The 18617-nt window shown below is 43.7% G+C and overlaps 1 protein-coding gene across 1 annotated transcript; it reads left to right on the top strand.

Moving 5' to 3' along the window:
- Positions 1 to 443: 443 nt before the first annotated feature.
- micu3b (mitochondrial calcium uptake family, member 3b) lies at positions 444 to 17354 on the top strand (the record flags this gene model as incomplete). The annotated part of the gene is given in 16 exon segments (XM_079268753.1): positions 444 to 704; positions 2132 to 2279; positions 4186 to 4217; positions 4382 to 4460; positions 6617 to 6663; positions 6666 to 6668; positions 6763 to 6843; positions 6933 to 7004; positions 8412 to 8453; positions 10357 to 10452; positions 10928 to 11016; positions 11215 to 11386; positions 12865 to 12973; positions 13161 to 13318; positions 13901 to 13969; positions 16291 to 17354. Coding segments are annotated over 15 exon segments (1458 nt in total). The 3' UTR covers positions 16291 to 17354.
- Positions 17355 to 18617: the final 1263 nt, after the last annotated feature.

Here is an 18617-nt window from a genome sequence, read left to right on the forward strand (position 1 = left end):
GGGGTGGCGAGGCAGGTGCAAAACCACAGGACTAGTAATGGGCGGGGCTGTCACAGTTCAGACGTGCCCTGGCAGGATTGTTTTCCTTCTCCCGGGGCATAAAATAAGAGAAACACGGGGAGAGAGAAAGAGTTGATGGTGGGGCTGTGGTGAACTGAGCACCTGCTTTACTTTAAATTCAAATAAAACATATACACACAAAACTATGACACTTTATATCAAGTACGTCAGTGTGTGTTGCTATATATGCTTGTGCGACGATTTCAACATTTCCTTCACTCTCACGAATGTGACGCCCCGTAATCCCAGAGGGACTTGAAATACCCACGGCATGTCTCGCGAGCTCGGAGCAGCAGGCGGCTCGAGCTGCTTTGCTCTGCTCTTTGCTGCGTGTGTGTGTGTGTGTGTGTGTGTTCAGTTACGACACCTCAGTGTAAACAGTCATGGCTGCCCTGCGCAGGCTTATCCCTCTGCTCACTAACACCTTAAGAGCAGGGACGCTCGTGGCTCGGGGACAACACACATCCTCGAGGGCGACGACAGCGCTGAAAGTTGTCGCGGCTGGAGCGTGCGTCACCGCCGCGGCCGGAGCTGCCTATTATTATCGCCGCTGCTCGCTCGCCGGTAAACGCTCCGGGTTGAAGAGCCATGTCGAGGCTCGACTCTTGCATCTCGCGCTGCCATCAGTTTCTGCCACCGATAAGGTACAGTGGGACCTTTGTCAAGCCGCGCGGCTTTATATAGTGAGAACGTTCAGCTCACGTGGCCTGTACTGTGGTGAGAAATGCTTCACTTTTAATTTCCTATGTCATTTTTTCATCTTAACATGACGAACGGAGCATCTGCATTTCCAACTGCGTTTCACTGCACGTGAAAACTACAATAACGCGAATGTGTCGTCAGCATAAGGAGCTGTCCCCGACCTTTGGTGCTGAAACGGCAAAATGGTCAGAGGCGGTTCTTAGATCACGTGACCTAATTGCTGCCATAAGTGAACGTTTTGTCTGCTTTTTCTGAATACATGTCGCATAAATAGTATTTACAGTATGACAATTAAGACAAATAGATATAGATATAGTCTATATATACTGTATGTGCATCTATTTATGCTATTTCAGAGCAAGGATTAGTCAAATAATCTACCAATAAGCAACTTTCTGGTAAATGTATTAATCATTTAAGTCGTTCCAGCTTCTTGTGTTTGATGTAATGTAAAAAATAAACAAGGACTTTTTGGCACAACATCACCTACTTACAATTGAATGAATTAATAAAAATAATATTATGGATTAATCAGAAATAAAAAATAATTATTCGCTGCCACCCTGGATACCAGGAAATATGGGCATGTTTTCTTGATCAATTGATGATTTAAAGTGTCGTTGATACATTTTATTTCAATTGATTAATCAATTACTTAACTAATTCTAACACTAGGTTGCAGGTTTTGCATCATTATCATAATTATTTGCCCTCTATCCGATGTTAAAGTTACAAGATACAATATGTATCTGCTCCTTGATAGCCTACACACCAGCTCTAGCAAGTATCTTCAGCTCAGCCATGTAAACGAACAAGTAAACCTGATCTGGTTTGCACACCTCTACCAGAAGATTCCTTGTTTCATATGTGTGTGTTGGAGGGAGGCCCGCTCAACTGGTGGCCACAGGCCGCAGGAATCCATGGACAGAGGAAACTGGACACTGGGGCTCGGCGGAGGGGCTGACATCTGATGAGAGGTGGGGGTGGTTAGAGGGGGGTTAATGGTTATTAAGCAGAGGGGGGCACACATTCCCTGGGTGTTTGCTCTGTGCCCAGTGGACCTGGCACTGTGCCACGTGACAGAGAGATCCACTCTGTCTTCACCAATCCAGCCTTCTGATCTGGCTGGGTTTGAACAGTTGTAGGGACATTATCTGGTGCACGGGGATGACAACTATGGCTGACAGAACATGCGCCCCATTACTGAATTAAAGCACGGGCCTCTTTGTTGTTCCATGTGAGCGAGGCTTTCCGTGACAAGAAGAGCTGCCGTGGATTTCATAAAATGCATCTTTCAGACGCTGTTATCTGTTGATATGATTTGAAATATTTCCTGATGGTGTATGTGTGTGTGTGTGTGTGTTTTCAGGCTCGGACCTATGGTCTGGACGATGGAGATGTGTACATGTCGTCCTATGAAAACAGATTCCGCCTCTTCAGTTCGGTGGAGCACGAGGGCCAGCTCTACATGACACCACTCAGCTTCATAGAGTCTGTGACTATGAATGAACCCAAGAGTGAGTGCTCATGGTATCCTTCCCATAATACGAAACATCCTCGAGTCTAGAGGAAGGGAGGAATCATTAATGATGCTCGGGTTTAATAATTAATCAATTCATCTTTTGACAGAAAATTTATTAACAACAGATTTGACAATCAATTAATTGAACAAAAATGTGATGGTTTGCTCATTTTCTCTCTCTCGTTGTTGTAAATTGAATGTTTTTGTGACTTCGGACCGGTGATCTGACATAAACAACTTGATAACGTCAACATGGGCTTTCTGAGGGATATTAATATATTATTATATTTTCGGGAGTTAACAGCTATATTTAAACCCTGATTTCTCTTTTTGCAACAAAAGTTCTTGACTTCCGAAGAAGGTTCCTGGAAAAGTTCCTGCGTGGAACCGGGCCAATTCAGTTTGTCTAAAAAGGCAGAGGACACAGTCTCTGATGTGATTACATTACTTCAAGACTTAAGTTTCATTTCTTTTTCTTTTCAAAGTGCTATCAATGTTTTTTTTAAGGGAAGGTCTCAGTTTCCTCCATGAAGACTGCCAGTGTGCTGCACTGCAGATGCTACACTGCCTCTGTCAATTAGCCACATTTGTCAGCAACCATTTACTTAATTACACCTCCATCAAGTCATCAGATAAACCCCCTTCATCCGCCAATTACTTGAGATCGGAAAAAGATATACAAGCCCTCGTGTTTTTCTCCTGGAACGTTACTTGTTGCTGAGGGCCTGTGAAGTGTCATCATCAGACAATAAGTTGCGGCTTGCAGAGCCTCAGTCATAACACCTGCATAAAGATAGGCATCTTTCCCAGCAACCCCACTTTTATGGCTCATTTATGTGGCAACAAACTCGCAGAGCCCCAGAGAGACCAAACAACTGAGCATGGATGTCATAAATGTAACGATAAGACATTCGCATCACTGCGATTGATTATGGTGTGAGTTGTGTGTGTGTGTGGCCTGCCATCAAGTTTTGGACATGTCTTCACTGGCATCTAATGAGGGCGGTAAATAAGGGGCACTAATGTGTTAACATACCGCGTGCCATTGTTCTCTAATGTGTTGCAAAATAGCCATCATGGTGTTTTATGGTTATACTGTGGCCGTAAAAAGAGATGTGTTCCTGAGAGGATGGTGGAGTTCTGGCCGTTTAGAAGTGAACCATTCGAGTCAAAACCTAAAGTGCTGTCATGTAAATTATTCATATCAGATCCACGAGGTATGTTTTTATGAAACAATAAGTGAAATGAAGAAATACATGCTCCCAAATGAGGACAAAAGCTCACAAACTGCTCAGAGGAAGCCATCACTTGGCAATCATAATCCCAGTTTTTAACGCAGGCTCTAAAATGTGTCAGTGGAGGGTTATTGTCACTGTTATCGATGCAGTTTCCCGGACAGTTTTTCTTCTTTTTTTTTCTCCCTTTTACAACACCTCCATCTTATCTTCTGCTTTATTGACCATCGGAATGCGTTCAGGGAGACGTCTGTCCACATGAACACCCGTTTTCACTTTTGTTTCCCGGTTCTATATTCTTAATATAGAATTCATCGTTGAAATATGTTAGTATACGTCACCAGTGGTATTCAGACCATTTACTTCAGTAAAAGTTATTGTACCACACTGTACAAATACTCCACTAAAGTAAAGGTTTGGCCTTGAAAACTTTTTACTCAAGTAACTGTTTTTGTTTTCACTGGACACGAAAGGAACGAAAAAATGTGATCTGAAATGCAACTAAAGCTTTCAGACAAATGTAGAAGAGTAAAAAGTACAATATTTAGAATGATAAAGGTGCATAAAAAGTAAATACTGAAATCAATCACAAGTACCCTAACATTGAAATAAATGTAGTGTAAAAGTCTGACAGCATGCACTAACTGTGAACCTCGCTTCCTTTAGGTAGGAGAGGATGGAAGTCCCTCACAAAAAAGGCGAGTTCTTCTGTCATCAAAGCACTTGTTGCTGTTTTACAGAATCTCTTCATCTGTGTAAAACCTCTGTAATTACGGTAATGCCGACAAACATCGCATTACGTCGTGATTACTCAGGATTTAGAAATGAATGAGTGATTTGGGATTTTCTTCTATTCTGTCAGGACTTAGACAAGATGCTGGCTGATACCCCGCCTGTTTGGAAAGGATCATCCAATTTGTTCAGAAATCTTCGTGAACGAGGTGAAGTAACCCGCTCCATCTGCTCCAGCTCTACACAAGCACCCATTGACTTTAAGCCATTCCCCTTTATGCTTCTATTTTTTTTAAAGGCATTGCACAGACTGTGCTCTGGTGCGTGTCAACCTCGTATATATTCCAGAGCAGTGAGTGTGTTGTAAATACCATCTTATCTCTCCATCGCTCCAGTAACATGTTGTAGATTTATTCTGAGGTAACCTCTGCAGGGAATGGTCCATTGATTAAATGCATCATGATCCTTCACGCTTTCTCGAATAAAACATGTGATAAGTAAGAAGCTATGCCATTTGGTACCAATTATTGGGAAAGTGGGAAATTCCTTGAAAGAAGTTGTTCATTTATTTTCGAATGCGTTATACTGTTTACACATTGTATTGTATTTAGCGTGACTGTAACAGGCATCTTTGAATGTTGAGCTGAGCTGTTAAAAGAAGGTAATTAATAAGAATAATTAATTCAACAACTTCTCTATTTTCCCTACAAATTATAACAAATTGTAATGTATTTTTAGGAGATTGGAAAATATTCTAAACATATGGATTTAAAATGGTGACGATCAGACTTGAGTAAAGTTTGCACATTTTCCATCACAATGAAGACTGTTCGAGCTGAAACCATCAGATCTGAATCATTTATTCAATTAGTCGATGGACAGAAAACTATTTGGCACCCAATGCACCAAGGAAAATGAAGTTGTTGGTGTGAGTGAAGATCTTTTAAAATGTTCCCACCTGGGCCTGCACACTCCCGCTCAGTATGCCATACGAGCCAGTGGAGCATCAGATCTCACTGTTCTGCTCTCTCCTCTGTTGCTTTAGCTAAGTGCCAATGCTGGGATTTGGGGCTTTTAATCCTGCTGTTAAACGCTGCGGCTTTGTCGGGGGGGGGGGGGGGGGGGGAAGGACTGGATTGATCTGCGAACAAAGCGTCGCTTTGGAGAATGAGGGAGCCGTTTGAACCCGACTATGTCGAGACATGTCCCACCGGCCACCCCCCTGATCACCGCGGACATTATGAAGCCTAAGAATGGCATTGGATTACATCTCCGGGACTGCCACTCTGTATGAAGTGTTGCTGTGGAATTCTTTGTATTGTCTAACAACATCTACTTGAGCTCAGAGGCTGAGCTGCAGGGAGGCGGAGGAGGAGGAGGAGGAGGAAGGGTGGGCTCCCTCCAGGAGAGTGAAGGTGTGTGGTATTAGAGAAACATGGCTGGAATCTTAAAAGTTTTTTTCTCTCTCTCTCCTCAACCCATTTAAGCTTTCAAAGGCTTTGAAGCCAGAGATCTGTTGTCATTATAAGGCCGTACCTGCCAAACAGAGAGAGCTGGGATGACAAGAACTTTTTTTTTTTCAGATGAACTTTGTCTAATGGCATGCATCACTAATTCTCTTTTCACACCTCAGTTTGAACACGTGTTTCACTTGCCTTTACCTCCACTCATTAACAGCCTGGAGACTGCAAGCTAAAAAAAATGACATCTTTGTTTGCTAGTGTGCCCCCCCCCCCCTTGCAGCAAACCCCTCGTACCTGAATTCTTTTCCCATAACACCCAGAGCAGTCACCCAGAACTATCTGCGCTCGATTCTCTATCTTCCCGAGCAAACAAAAGCTTGGGAATGCTTTCAGAGTCAGAGGGGAGAAGCCTCCCGAGTCCACCGAGATGTCTCCTGACACTCACTCTTCCCTTCTCCGTGTCACACAACAAAGGGAGCTGAAGGACGTGACACAAAAACCTGAATCGCCCATTCCCAATCAGTGACAGATCACTTGAGAGTGTATTACACCTTGTTACCTCGAACGGGATCAAAAGCCGTGGGCCTTAAATTTGTTTGGGTTTGTGTCCAGATAGGTCAGCTCAGTTGTAAAGCCTGTGTTTGTGTGAGGGGGAACACCAAGCATGAGGTAAAAGGCACCTTTTAAGATGTTATCAGTGAGGGCGAGAGGATTACTCTTGTCTTACGGCGTGCACTGTTTCTTTGGATGGCTTATTCTTCTCGGGCGCATGACTTTGAACATCTGTAAGCAGCCTCAGCTTACAGGTTAATGCCATCGCATGCCGGCTTGTGTGGAAAAGAGGTCATTTTACCTTTTAGTTTGCCAGCTTGACAATGTTTTTGTTCTTTTTTTTTCTCCAGGTGTCATCAGCTACACAGAGTATCTCTTCCTGCTCTGCATTTTAACAAGCAAGTATATATTTGAACTGACTCAAGGAGAACTGTCCTGAAGAGACTTAAGAGACTAAAAAGGTTCATCGTAACTCCTTCTCCTTTTGATTTCAGAGCCCCATGCAGGCTTCAGGATCGCTTTCAACATGTTTGATGCAGACGGGAATGAAATGGTGGACAAAAGGGAGTTCTTGGTGGTGCGAGCCTCATTATCATTCAGATATGATGAAATGCATTTGATCCATCGTGTCACATTCTGCATGATAACTTGTCATCTTTTCACCAGCTAGAGGAAATATTCCGGAAGAAAAAGGTCAGAAAGGAAATTGCAGAAGACCCGCAAAGATTTGCCCTGCGGGTATGTGTTGCTTTCAAATGCCTCAACATTTCTATGTACAAACAACAGATCAACATGGCCCTCAGCAATGCGGAATGTAAAAGGGGTTCCTGGTCAATATGAACCCACAGAGGATTATCGCTGACTTTGCAGTTCCCCTCATTGTTTAGTTTTTTTCAGTTGCCTGCAAATTTCGCTCTCAATCTTGGGCTGTTTTTTAACAGATATTTGTGTAGACTGAGTTGGTGTAGAACAGAGCTAAAGGTGGAAGAAACACGACTCTAAATCAATGCTTATGTTGTTCAGTGTTCAGTGATATGTCAAGTGTCGTCCGTTCAGCTCGTTCTGCTGCCCCCAAGTGGCCAAACAAATATATATTCATTTAAACCTGCATTCATTCATTTAGCCACTTGGGGACAACAAACTGTGAATACAACAAGGACATATTGTCACTGTATGAAGGTAATATAGCTAACATGTTAGCAAGCGGTTGCCTATTGATACATCAAGCAGACACAGGGCAGAATGAGCATTCCTTTGGAGTCGTGTTTCTGCCAGCTGTCCGATTTTCAGTCTTCTTCTAGCTCCGTTTGAGTCGACACCAACTCCTGAGGGAAATATCTGCCTCTTTAGCTAAATACTACGCCGTGTTCCCCAGCTAAATGCTAACTTTGTCTGTCTGTCGTTTGGTGCTGGGCTCCAGGTGAACAGTGGGTTTTTATCAGAGCAAGAAATCCAAACAGTGAGCTAAAAGAAGCTAGAATGCTCCGTAGAGCTGACAGGGAATCCAGAGTCAGGTGATTCTCTTTGGGTTTCTCACTACGAGTGACCCCTCTCATATTACACACAGTCCTTTTACCCATTATTGATAAAAAAAAGAAGAAGAAAAAAAAGATCAGTGCAGCTTGACATTGATCTGATTCTTAAATTTGAACCAATGGCTAACAGGACAGGGCTTTTGTGTTCCTCGAGAGGACTGCACAGAGGTGAATGTGGTCATACGGGGTAAAACATGTCTGAGGCTTTCATCTCTTTAGTGCCGTCTTGTGCCACATGCAGGTGGATGTAAACAGGCAATGCTGAGCAGAGCGATAAGAGCGACTCTTTGAGGTCTTATCGCACAAACACAACATGGAGGAGCTTACTCTGCCGGGACAGACGTTAGCATCTCTGGACGGTCGTGCGTTAATCTGAAGCCCGTACAGCACATCAAACAGATCATTAGAATGGGTACTCTAGATTTGGAAACATAATGATGCTTTTGCAAGAAGACAAAGTTGAGGGTAATGTCACGTCATATAAATTTGACGGCTATGACTTGAAGAAAATCAATTGATGGCTTCAAAAGTCATTTCCAACCATCTTCCTGTTCTAAAATACGCTGTGAATTATAAATGAATCTTCTCTCTCTGCTCGCTTTTATTTCAGAGCCTGCAGCTGTACGGTCAACGCACATCCCAGCCGCACAGTGTATGTATTGTTCTCTCTCCTTGAAGGAAAATGGAACCGTTCTGCTTGTTGCATGCATTTTTGGCATGCGCTCCTCCAAAGCTGAAATCTATTTTGCGCACAGCACCTGCACAGAAGATAACCTCATTCGCAGGATTTTAAATACACCACTGTGTACTTCAGCATTATCTGACATTGTCTTTATGTGTGTGTATGTGTGTGTGTGTGTGTATGTGTGGTTAGAGAAGATGATTCATGTACTTGCCTTTTGTCAGCATTGGGCGAGAGATTCCACCTTAAAAAAGCTTTTACCTGAAGACTGACAACATTTCGCCCGGACCCCCATGTTTTATTTTTACAGTTTCTTGAGGAGTGGTATTTGGGCTCAGGTTACCTTTTGTGATGGCTTTGACCATGAAGATGCCAGTCAGAGAGGAGAACTGTGAAAAGAACTCAACACACACACACACACACACAGGCAAACCCACAAACTGACAGAGGGACGGACCCGTCTGTTTGAAGACTTTACCTCGAGGTGTGTCTTTTTTTTGTTTTGATTTCTTCCGTCATATCTTTCCAGCAAAAAGTTCAAAAGTCAAATCTTTTCAAAAACACGGGCTTTCCCCGAGCATGTCCTGATTACAAGTGTTTCAGGATCTTTTCATGGGATGAGTTGAGTAACAGCGCAGTGCTTTCAAGAGTTGTTCCGTAATTAGCTGTGTGATCAAGTCGTCTCTCTCTCTCTCGCTCTCTCTCTCTCTGTCTCTCTCTGTCTCTCTCTCTCTGTCTCTCTCTCTCGCTCTCTCTCTCTCTGTCTCTCTCTGTCTCTCTCTCTCTCTCTCTCTCTCTCTCTCTCTCGGGAAAAGCGACGAGCAGTTAAAGTCGTCCCACAGCAGGCGGGACAGTGAAAACAGTGTCAACTGTATTTGTTCATTTATTTATTTTTCAGGGACAATGCACACCAATCAGCAGTTGAACTGTAAGTGAGCCAGAGAGGCTAATTTCCATCTGCTGTCCCCGGCCAGATGTTTCAAGGCAGCCTGAAATAACAAAATCTCAAATAGTGATGATGATTGGTTCGTCAGAGATCGGGAGCCTGACCTCATAGGGAAATTTTTTTTTTGTTGCAGACAACATTGAGCAGGAAATGTGCATTTAATGCACCACAGACTATAAGACGTAGTCGTCATGATGTCACCCATTGGTTTGTGGACTACAGTTTCGATGCCTCGAGTTCGGAATTTTGGCCGTCGCCATCTTGGTTTATTTCTGTCGTCATTTAGTTTTTTTGCAACCTATCTATTTCACTCTAAATGGACCATAGTTTACTAAATGAACACGTTAACAATATGTACTGAGGTAATGAATAAAGTCAGTGAGACGTTTTCTCATAGACTTCTATAAAATGGGACTTATTTCTGCAACCAGAAGAGTCGCCCCCTGATGGCCATCAGAGGGAATGCAGGTTTAAGGCACTTCAGCAACGGCTTCACTTTTCAGAACCGGAGGTTGCCGCTTGCTCTGAACTTATCTCACAAGACAGCGATGTCTGATAACTTGCATTTACCTCTCAGCTTAACATCAAATGATGACAACCTGGCATGAACCACCCTTCGGCTCTCACGCCTTGCATGCTTTGGACATGTGTTAGCTGTGTTGGCTCAACGTCCTGCCAAGAGGCTGCATGCATGGCTGCAGAGCAGGCCCACGTCAGGGCCGATGGGCCTCAGATACACCGCCGGCAGCCCCAGTCTGTTTCTGCCCGTCTGTCTCTGATGTTTTTTTTATCTGACTTTTCATCTTCTTTCCAGTCTGTGCATCTCTTTCTTCCTGCCTGCCTCAGTGCTGTCCACGTTTGTCCATCCATCTTCCTTCTCCAGATGTGTTTTGTCTTCTAACAGCTGTGCTTCAACTGCTGCCACAGGTTCTTGACAAAGACAGTCAGCATGTGGAGGCCCGCGGCATGTGGGATGTTCTCAGACGTGGCACAAGTCGAGTTCTGTTTTCTGATCTCCCCGAGGTAGCCACGCCCTCATTACTTTGGTTATACAGTCAATACTGTGAACCAGGCTATGACTGTCCGTACTGCAGGTTCCATGTTAGCACTGTGGATTTATTTATTTCGTCTTCGTGTTAGCAAGAGTAAATACTGACGAATATCTCCTCTGTAGCATGTTTAATGAATCTATTGCATGGCACGTGTTTGTATCGTGCAGAAATGAGAAATGCTGTTTGGTTTGAGGCACGGTGAAAAATTGACCATTAACTCTTATTCGACAGCAGAATCTGGGTATTAACGAACATCTTTGCTGCAAGCTATCAGTGTGGTTAGATGAAGTCATTGTTAATGTTTACCTGGTGTTTTCATGATACACTCAGTTAGAAAACAGCTCATTCTGGCAGCTCAGATTGGGATTTTGTGCAAATTGACTCAATGTTTGGATAAATCATTGAAGCTATGAGGATGTTTCATTAAGTCCCTCTCCCTCTGTTAGCAGGTGGATGAAAAGACAGAGACAACGCTGCTGGTGCACTTCTTTGGAAAAAAAGGCAAAGCTGAATTGAAATTTGAAGATTTTTACGAGTGAGTAGAAAACCACTTTGTTCGCTCTGTAATGAATCAATATGTCCCCGAGAAAATGATTATCTTACAGTGTAATAAGGCCATTAATCATTTCCATGCCTCCGATGGCTAAACCGTGCGACTATGTTAAGCGTTCCTTTGTGCATGTGAGTTTGTGGTGGTGGCGTTACCTGTCAGCGGTCCGTCTCGCTCCTCCAGGTTCATGGACAACCTGCAGACAGAGGTGCTCGAGATAGAGTTCCTCTCCTACTCCAAGGGCCTGCCCACCATCAGCGAGGAAGACTTTGCTCGGATCCTCCTTCGCTACACCAACGTGGACGACGTCAGCGAGTATCTGGAGAACGTGCGCCACGGCTTGCCGGACGAAAAGGTGCGCCCCTTTTTCCCCCCTTCTGATTTGCCATCACATGTTACCTCTGACATGTGATACATACTCTGATGTGGTACAAGACCTGACACCCTGATTGGGACAACAACACTCCAGGACGTCACTGCGCCCGCACACAAAATAGTTCCATGTAGGGCCGAGCACAGCGGAGAAAATCAAATATCACTATATTTTTGACCAAATACCTCCGTACCGATATTGCGACAATATTCTAGGGTTGATTATTATTTTACTAAATATTTACACAATGAGATTTTTTGATAAACAATCATCAAGAATGTGGCCATAAGGACTAAGCGAGTATCGAGAATAATTGAACAGCAACAGTCTAATTTCAGAGATTTACATCACTTTACTGTAATGCCGCCTGTAAAACCAGGAGATGACTTATTACGATGTTCAAAATCGAAGCCCTGGTTCCATGACGTAACTCCCAGAAAAATAACAAACTGTTGCTTTTACGTTGCGTTTTTTGTACAGCTTAAACCATCTAAATATAATTAGTTCAATGTATGTAACCTTCTCATCTCACTCCCAGACAGAAAGGGAAGGAGTGTGTTTCTTGCAAAATGTTGAGCGATTCCTTTGAATGAATTAGTTCCCTTTCACAGACTTGCACTCTGTTGTTTTGTGTGAGTGTCGGACGATTTATTTATTTTACAACCGCCCGCTGAATTGTCTGTTGAGTGAAACATCCTCATTTGAAGCTTTAATTTGTTTTTCCTCTTGGCGCGCTGAAAAGACGCCGGCAGCTCCTCAGCCACCTCGAGTAGCCTGTTGCTAGATCTCCATTGACGATCAAGTGGGTCTCGTCGTGAGGGGCTAAAGGATATTTTATGGCCCTCGCCTTGTTAAAACAGCAAAGCGACACAGATTAGTCATTACTCCGTTTGTTCTGGCCGTGTGTGCTGCCTGTTTGGCGAGGCCCCTGGCGAGAGAAGGAGCTAGTAGCTGCGGGACGGTTGAGTGGAGATCAATGGACTCAGTGTTTGAGTCATCAGCCAAGCCTGAGATGTTTGGGGATTCATCACTTTTGTTGTTTTTGTTTATTCAAGTATCAGGTTAATCTGCCTTAGAAAAGTCTGCAAAATGGGCCTGACCTCTTCCCAAAAGCTACAATCCTCCCCCCCCCCCCCCCCCCCCCCCAACCGCTGACAGCTCAGCGTGTCCATACTGCACAGGGGAAAATCCAGCACAGTATACTCTGTCTGTTTGGGTGTGTTATCTATCTGCTGGCTTCAAGGTCCCACACACAACTAAAGGACCCCCCCCCCCCCCCCTGCAGGATGAAAGGAAGCAGATGATGTGCTGTGTGAATCGTGGCGCTATCCTTTGCTGGAGTGTTGACACACGCAGCCGCTCGCTGTGTTCTGCGGCACTTCACCATTTTCTCGCGTTGCAATCCTTTTGTGTTTCGCGAATAAAAAGGGCGTCGTTTTGTTGTCGTCATCTCTTCGCAGGGAATCACCTTTGAGGAGTTCAGGTCCTTCTTCCAGTTCCTAAACAACCTGGAGGATTTCACCATCGCCATGCAAATGTACAACTTCGCCAACCGCTCCGTTGGTCAAGGTGAAGACTCACAGTCTGTAGTCACGTCATGCTTATTTTTCTGTAGTAAGTCAAATGAGGCAAACAAACCATCCAGGTGACCCACAATCGTTCTGATGTTGTCTCAAGCTGAAGTAATGTAAATATTGGTCGCAAACATCTGTAATGAAGACTACTCCCCGATCAGCTGTTTTTCTTCCCTCCCCAGAGGAGTTTACCCGCGCCGTCTACGTGGCCACGGGCATCAAGCTGAGCCGCCACTTGGTCAACACGGTCTTCAACATCTTCGACGAGGACCGCGACGATAAGCTCAGCCACAAGGAGTTCATCGGCGTCATGAAGGAGCGGCTGCACCGCCGCGGCGGGGTGAGACGGCAGAGGCCATTTATTGCTCTTTTATGACTCTGGAGGTGACAGAGGTGTCGGTGTCTGGACTCCGCAGCAGCACTGGCTGATGTGAATGACACCAGCGTTGTTGGTCTTTGTGAGCTGCTTCTTAACATCAACAAATGGATGCAAAGACAAGTCAGATTTAACAGGGCAAAGGACAAAAGGGCCAATGTGGGTTGATGTTGAGCACAGATATACTGGTTTATTTTCAGAACAGAGTACTTAAGCAGCTATTAGCATCACAAACACCACCCCTCCTGTTTAATTACAGCTCTGAGTAAGCGCTAATCATGTCTCTTTTTTCTTTAGGTGGTGGTAGACTTAAGTTCCTGCACACCACAACATCTAAATTACACTCCTGCCACTTTTTATTACTGAAACACACCTCACCTTTGGGTTGGCGACGAGTGATTTTTGTGAAATTATACTGCCATCTAGTGGGACACCATGACATTGACCCTCTAATAGTATTCCTCTCTTTCTCTCTCTCTCACACACACACACACACACACACACACACACACACACACACACACACACACACACACACACACACAGGGCGTCAGAGTGGAGGAGAAGTTCACCTCTTTTAAGTCCTGCATGAGGAAGCAGCTCTCAGGCAAATAGGTAAAGTATGTTCTCATCCTTTCAGCATTTTCTAAACTGTTCCGTAACAGTGTTTCCCAGCCACAGTATCCCAGTCAGTCTTCGAAAGGTCCACACTCTGCTCGGCCGAAGCATTGAGTTACACTGTATTATTAACGCCTGATCAACTGCCACCAGATCCCAGCTTAGGTCTGCACATGAGCAGTGAGCAGTGCACTTTAAAGCTGCGTGTATAAATGTTTCAAAGGAAATGCACCTCCTGGGAGAGGGCTTGCTAATCTCAGGAGAGGACTTGATCTGTTTTGTCAATCAGTTTTGAGAATTTTGAGAGAAAAGACATTTTGCTTCATTATTTGTTTTATTTCAAAATGTGAAAGTGCAAATTTTCTGACATGACTGTAACCTTGCTGGCAGATATATATATATATAGAGAGAGAGACAGAGAGAGAGAGAGAGAGAGAGACAGAGAGAGAGAGAGAGAGAGAGAGAGAGAGACGGAGACAGAGAGACAGAGACAGAGAGAGACGGAGAGAGAGAGACAGAGGGAGAGAGAGAGAGAGAGACAGAGAGAGAGAGAGAGAGAGAGACAGAGACAGAGAGAGACAGAGAGAGACGGAGAGAGAGAGAGAGAGAGAGAGAGAGATGGAGAGAGAGAGAGACAGAGAGAGACGGAGAGAATAACAAGAACAACATCAACAAGGAGCGTCACAGTCCTGACCTCACCTCTGTACCTTAAGTTTTCTTAAACTGTTTTAATCATATCTATAATAGTTATATATATAATCTTCATCTGCACTATTCCACAAATTCACACCACAAACTAAAATACACATTTCTTTTGTTGTTCTCTGTCAAGAAGTAAAGTGTTTCTTGGTACATATTTTGACAACACCAGCCAGTCAGATGGGCAGGAGTGCATGCACAGCTGAGGCTCTTCATTTAGCTTTTAGGAGGAGGATACTCGCACATATTATACAGCAGAATAAAGACACGCATACAGTGAATAAAAGATACGGGCAGATATTTGGTTTGGGGCAAAATCTTGGCGCTGCACGGTCATGAATCACCTAGAGAACCTATGGAGGGGGCAGAACAGAGAACTGGCTGGTGGGAGAACTACCGGTGCGCAAGAAAAATGAGAAAAATATTAAATTGCCGGTAGTGCGCACTGAATTCATCGCAGTTTGTGACAGGCTGTTGTTTCAGGACCATGGACAGCGCTGTAGGGGCACGTAGGGGATTTGTGCGCTGTAACAGTTGTTTCTACGCGCCTACCTCTGCTGATCTGAAAGAATCAATTATAAATTCCAGATATATCTATCGCTCTGCATCTACGTTCTTTTGCGGGTGCTCTGATTAATACATGTAATATTTTATTTTATTTTTTACAGTAGCCTTATATGTTGTTGTTACAGGCTGCATCTACCAATCTATCGTCATCTACGTAAATGAAAAATAATAGCGCTGCACAGCAAACTCAGAAGCTTCAATCATAATGTTGGCTTTTGAACATTAAAAATATATTGATAAGTAACAGAAACATTGTGTTCAATAGTCCGACTTCTATCTAAAACAGGCACTAAGTGAACGATGCAGCACCCAGTCCAAGTCTCTGACAAATTCCCAAGTCAAAAAGTCAAAATTTGTTGATAAACGATGCAATCATTTCCAAAATTCACCACATGTTTTGATCGAATGAAATATTCTGCTTCACTCCATATGTTGGAGTTTCGCCTTTCGAAAACAACATTGTCACTGAGGTCAAACACCTGTTTGCTCTACGATGAAAGCGCTCTGACGAAGTGACGTTCAAATCCAACTGTGCGCATTTCCAGTGTAGACTCTCGTCTTTCCATATGGAACGAAGAGCTTTGCTGGCATATTTATGTAAAAAGACAAATACGAGTTTTGCTTTTTTTGCCCACCTGGACCGATGATTGTTTTACACAAATCTACATCTGTAAACGTACATCTGTGCTGGCATTACGTCCCATGCTATTCTTTAAATTAAAGTAGATAGAAGTGAAATGTGTAGATATGTGGGAGAACTATTGCTCCTTGCTGCTTGTACGCTACAGATCCACAGCTGTGGTCACTGCAGAGGACCCAGATTTGTTTCTGCACACTTGCAGAACTGCTGCTGCACCACGTGCCTGTTTGATCAAGAGGTGTACTGGTTTCTGCTCCTCTGTAGTCGAATGTATTCTGGTTTCTCAGTATCTAATACATAAAACAATGTACTGCTGTTCTGTTGTGAGAATGAGATGATCCACAGTGTGTTTACATTTACAAAGTGTCCCACTGGACTTGTATTTACCGTTCTCCCTCTGTTCTGTCACCAGGTGGAAATCCCAGCATCAGCGCCTGTCTTGTGGACGAGCGGTGCCTCCTCTTTGCTCTCTACCGGGGACAGAAGGGTTAATGCATGCTGCAGCATCTTATTGCCCTGTTAGAAGCTTTTAAATCAACAGGATGTGGCTCACACAGGAAGTGGTCAGCCTAATGGGAAGCTGTTGCAAGTGGTGAAGCAAACTTAACAGTGTTGCAGGAGTCTAATTTGAAGTAACTGTCTAACTGCTTTTTGCTTGCTCAGAAGATATTGAACTATTTATTGATTGTAAATATGTTGATCAGTTTAAGATTGTTGACACAGATTTTATTTATTTAACTTAAAGTCCAATGTTGTCTTATCACTGCTCTGCCAGTGTGTGTTGTTCAGTTCGAATCTCCGTTTGTCCCGAGCTCCATCGGTACGGTGGCGGCAGCATTGCTCACATACTTCGCTCTCCCACCGGCTCTGCAGCCCCCAGCTCAGGACAGCACCCCCCCCCCCCTCCTCCTCCTCCTCCTCCTCCTCCTCCTCCTCCTCCTCCTCCTCCTCCTCCTCCTCTCTCTCTGCAGCTAAAATCCTCCAGGATCCCCAGAGCCGCAGCAGGCTTGAACAAACTCATTCAGTCTGTGGCGTTTTCACTGTTTAACTACAGGCAGCTACCAGTGTTAATCATTCCTAAGCTGATAAAAGAAAAGTGCTATTTTCTTGCCACTGGCAGGGATGACCTCCTATATAAATAAATATGCAAAGAATTAAAGCCATGTGTTTGCTCCACTCTTGGGGACACTCATCTTAAATTAGTTTTGGAGCAATAGATTGTAATTACCTTCCCTTTACGCTCTCTGAGAAAGAGTTGACACTTCATCTTCTTTATAGGAATCCTCACTTGTACTACGGTACAGTGCAGTGTGTGAATTCTTGATGGCGGTTGTTTCCTGGTGTAATGTTTGCTTTGGGTGGAGCTATGTACTGGAACAAGATATGGACATGTTACATGCTGTAATATGAATCAGCTTAGTCAGTCTACCTCTTGAAGAGTTTTTGGAAACTTCTCGCCGTGTGTTGTTCTTTTAAACCAGGCCTCGGCTGTTACACCGATGCATTTATAATGCCATGGTACAATAAATATAATATAAAACATTTGGTGGTTTTGTGCACTTTCTCACATGCCAAACAACTACTAACCTGTGAACCGTTCTCACCAGGCGAATGGCCGTCAACCTGCCCTTCTTTGTAGCGACTGATAGCAGGAGCGCAGAAGAATAAATTAGTGGTTTTATTCTAAACCTGAAGGCGAATCATCAACAGCATTAATCATCAGGAACCTGAGGCTGTGTGGGTGTACGGAACTCTAATCAGGGACTTTTTTTTAAATCTTTAAATGATTCATTCAGCAGGGTAATAATTTGCAGTCTCACACTCTAATCCTGAACTTCCTGAAGTGAGATCAACGAGGTCCTTCAAAAATGTAAAAGATCCCTGAGATATCATGGAAAGTTTAATTTCAAAATTCATCCATTAACTCTGAGCAATTCCATCTTTCCAGGCCTGTTCAGTGGGATCCTAGTTCTCTAAATGATCCAACAGTACCGTGGGTTTTTATTGGCGAATAAATAAACTAATATAATTATTGTTTTGTGACATGACACTGTGTGGTTATTGCAATATTGCTTTCCCATTTCACCCACACATTGCTGAGGATTTCTACACGGGCATCACATCACCCCTATGTTGTAGTAGTTTCACCCACTACTGCCCAGGTTTCCCTTTCCCCTCACTATGACCTTGTTTCACATGAACAAAAAAAAACGTCTGTCGAAAGGTACTCGAACTAATTTAGCATTGAGCGTCAAAAGACACTGGATTCTACAATTCCCATAATAAAGCTCAATAGCGTCTTTCACCTCACCCACAGCTGTCGGAGAGGAGATGCAGACACAGAGGACAGTTCACGTTGTTGGACTGATTGCAGATGAATCTTCATAATATGCATGAGTAATGAACGTCCACCAAGACAGAATTAAAACTATGCAAAGAACGTCACAAATAATGTCAGCTAGGTTTAAATACTAAACACCTCGTCAATGTTACAGAGACGACATCCCTTATTTCAGCTTATTACTCTTAACAATATGGTATAAATGTAATGTGGACAGCAATGGCTAATAATAACGTCCAACACTCCCTGCCTGGTAAATCCCCACAAATGCTATGTGTGTGTGTGTGTGTGTGTGTGTGTAGTTTTTGAACATCATATTTATATAAACAATATTCTTAACACATTGCTGAGCCATCTGTTCTAACAGTAAGACCGAGATGTGCATATTGTTAGTTTGC

Source organism: Melanostigma gelatinosum (assembly GCF_949748355.1).
Source record: "Melanostigma gelatinosum genome assembly, chromosome: 5".
Lineage (NCBI taxonomy): Eukaryota > Metazoa > Chordata > Actinopteri > Perciformes > Zoarcidae > Melanostigma > Melanostigma gelatinosum.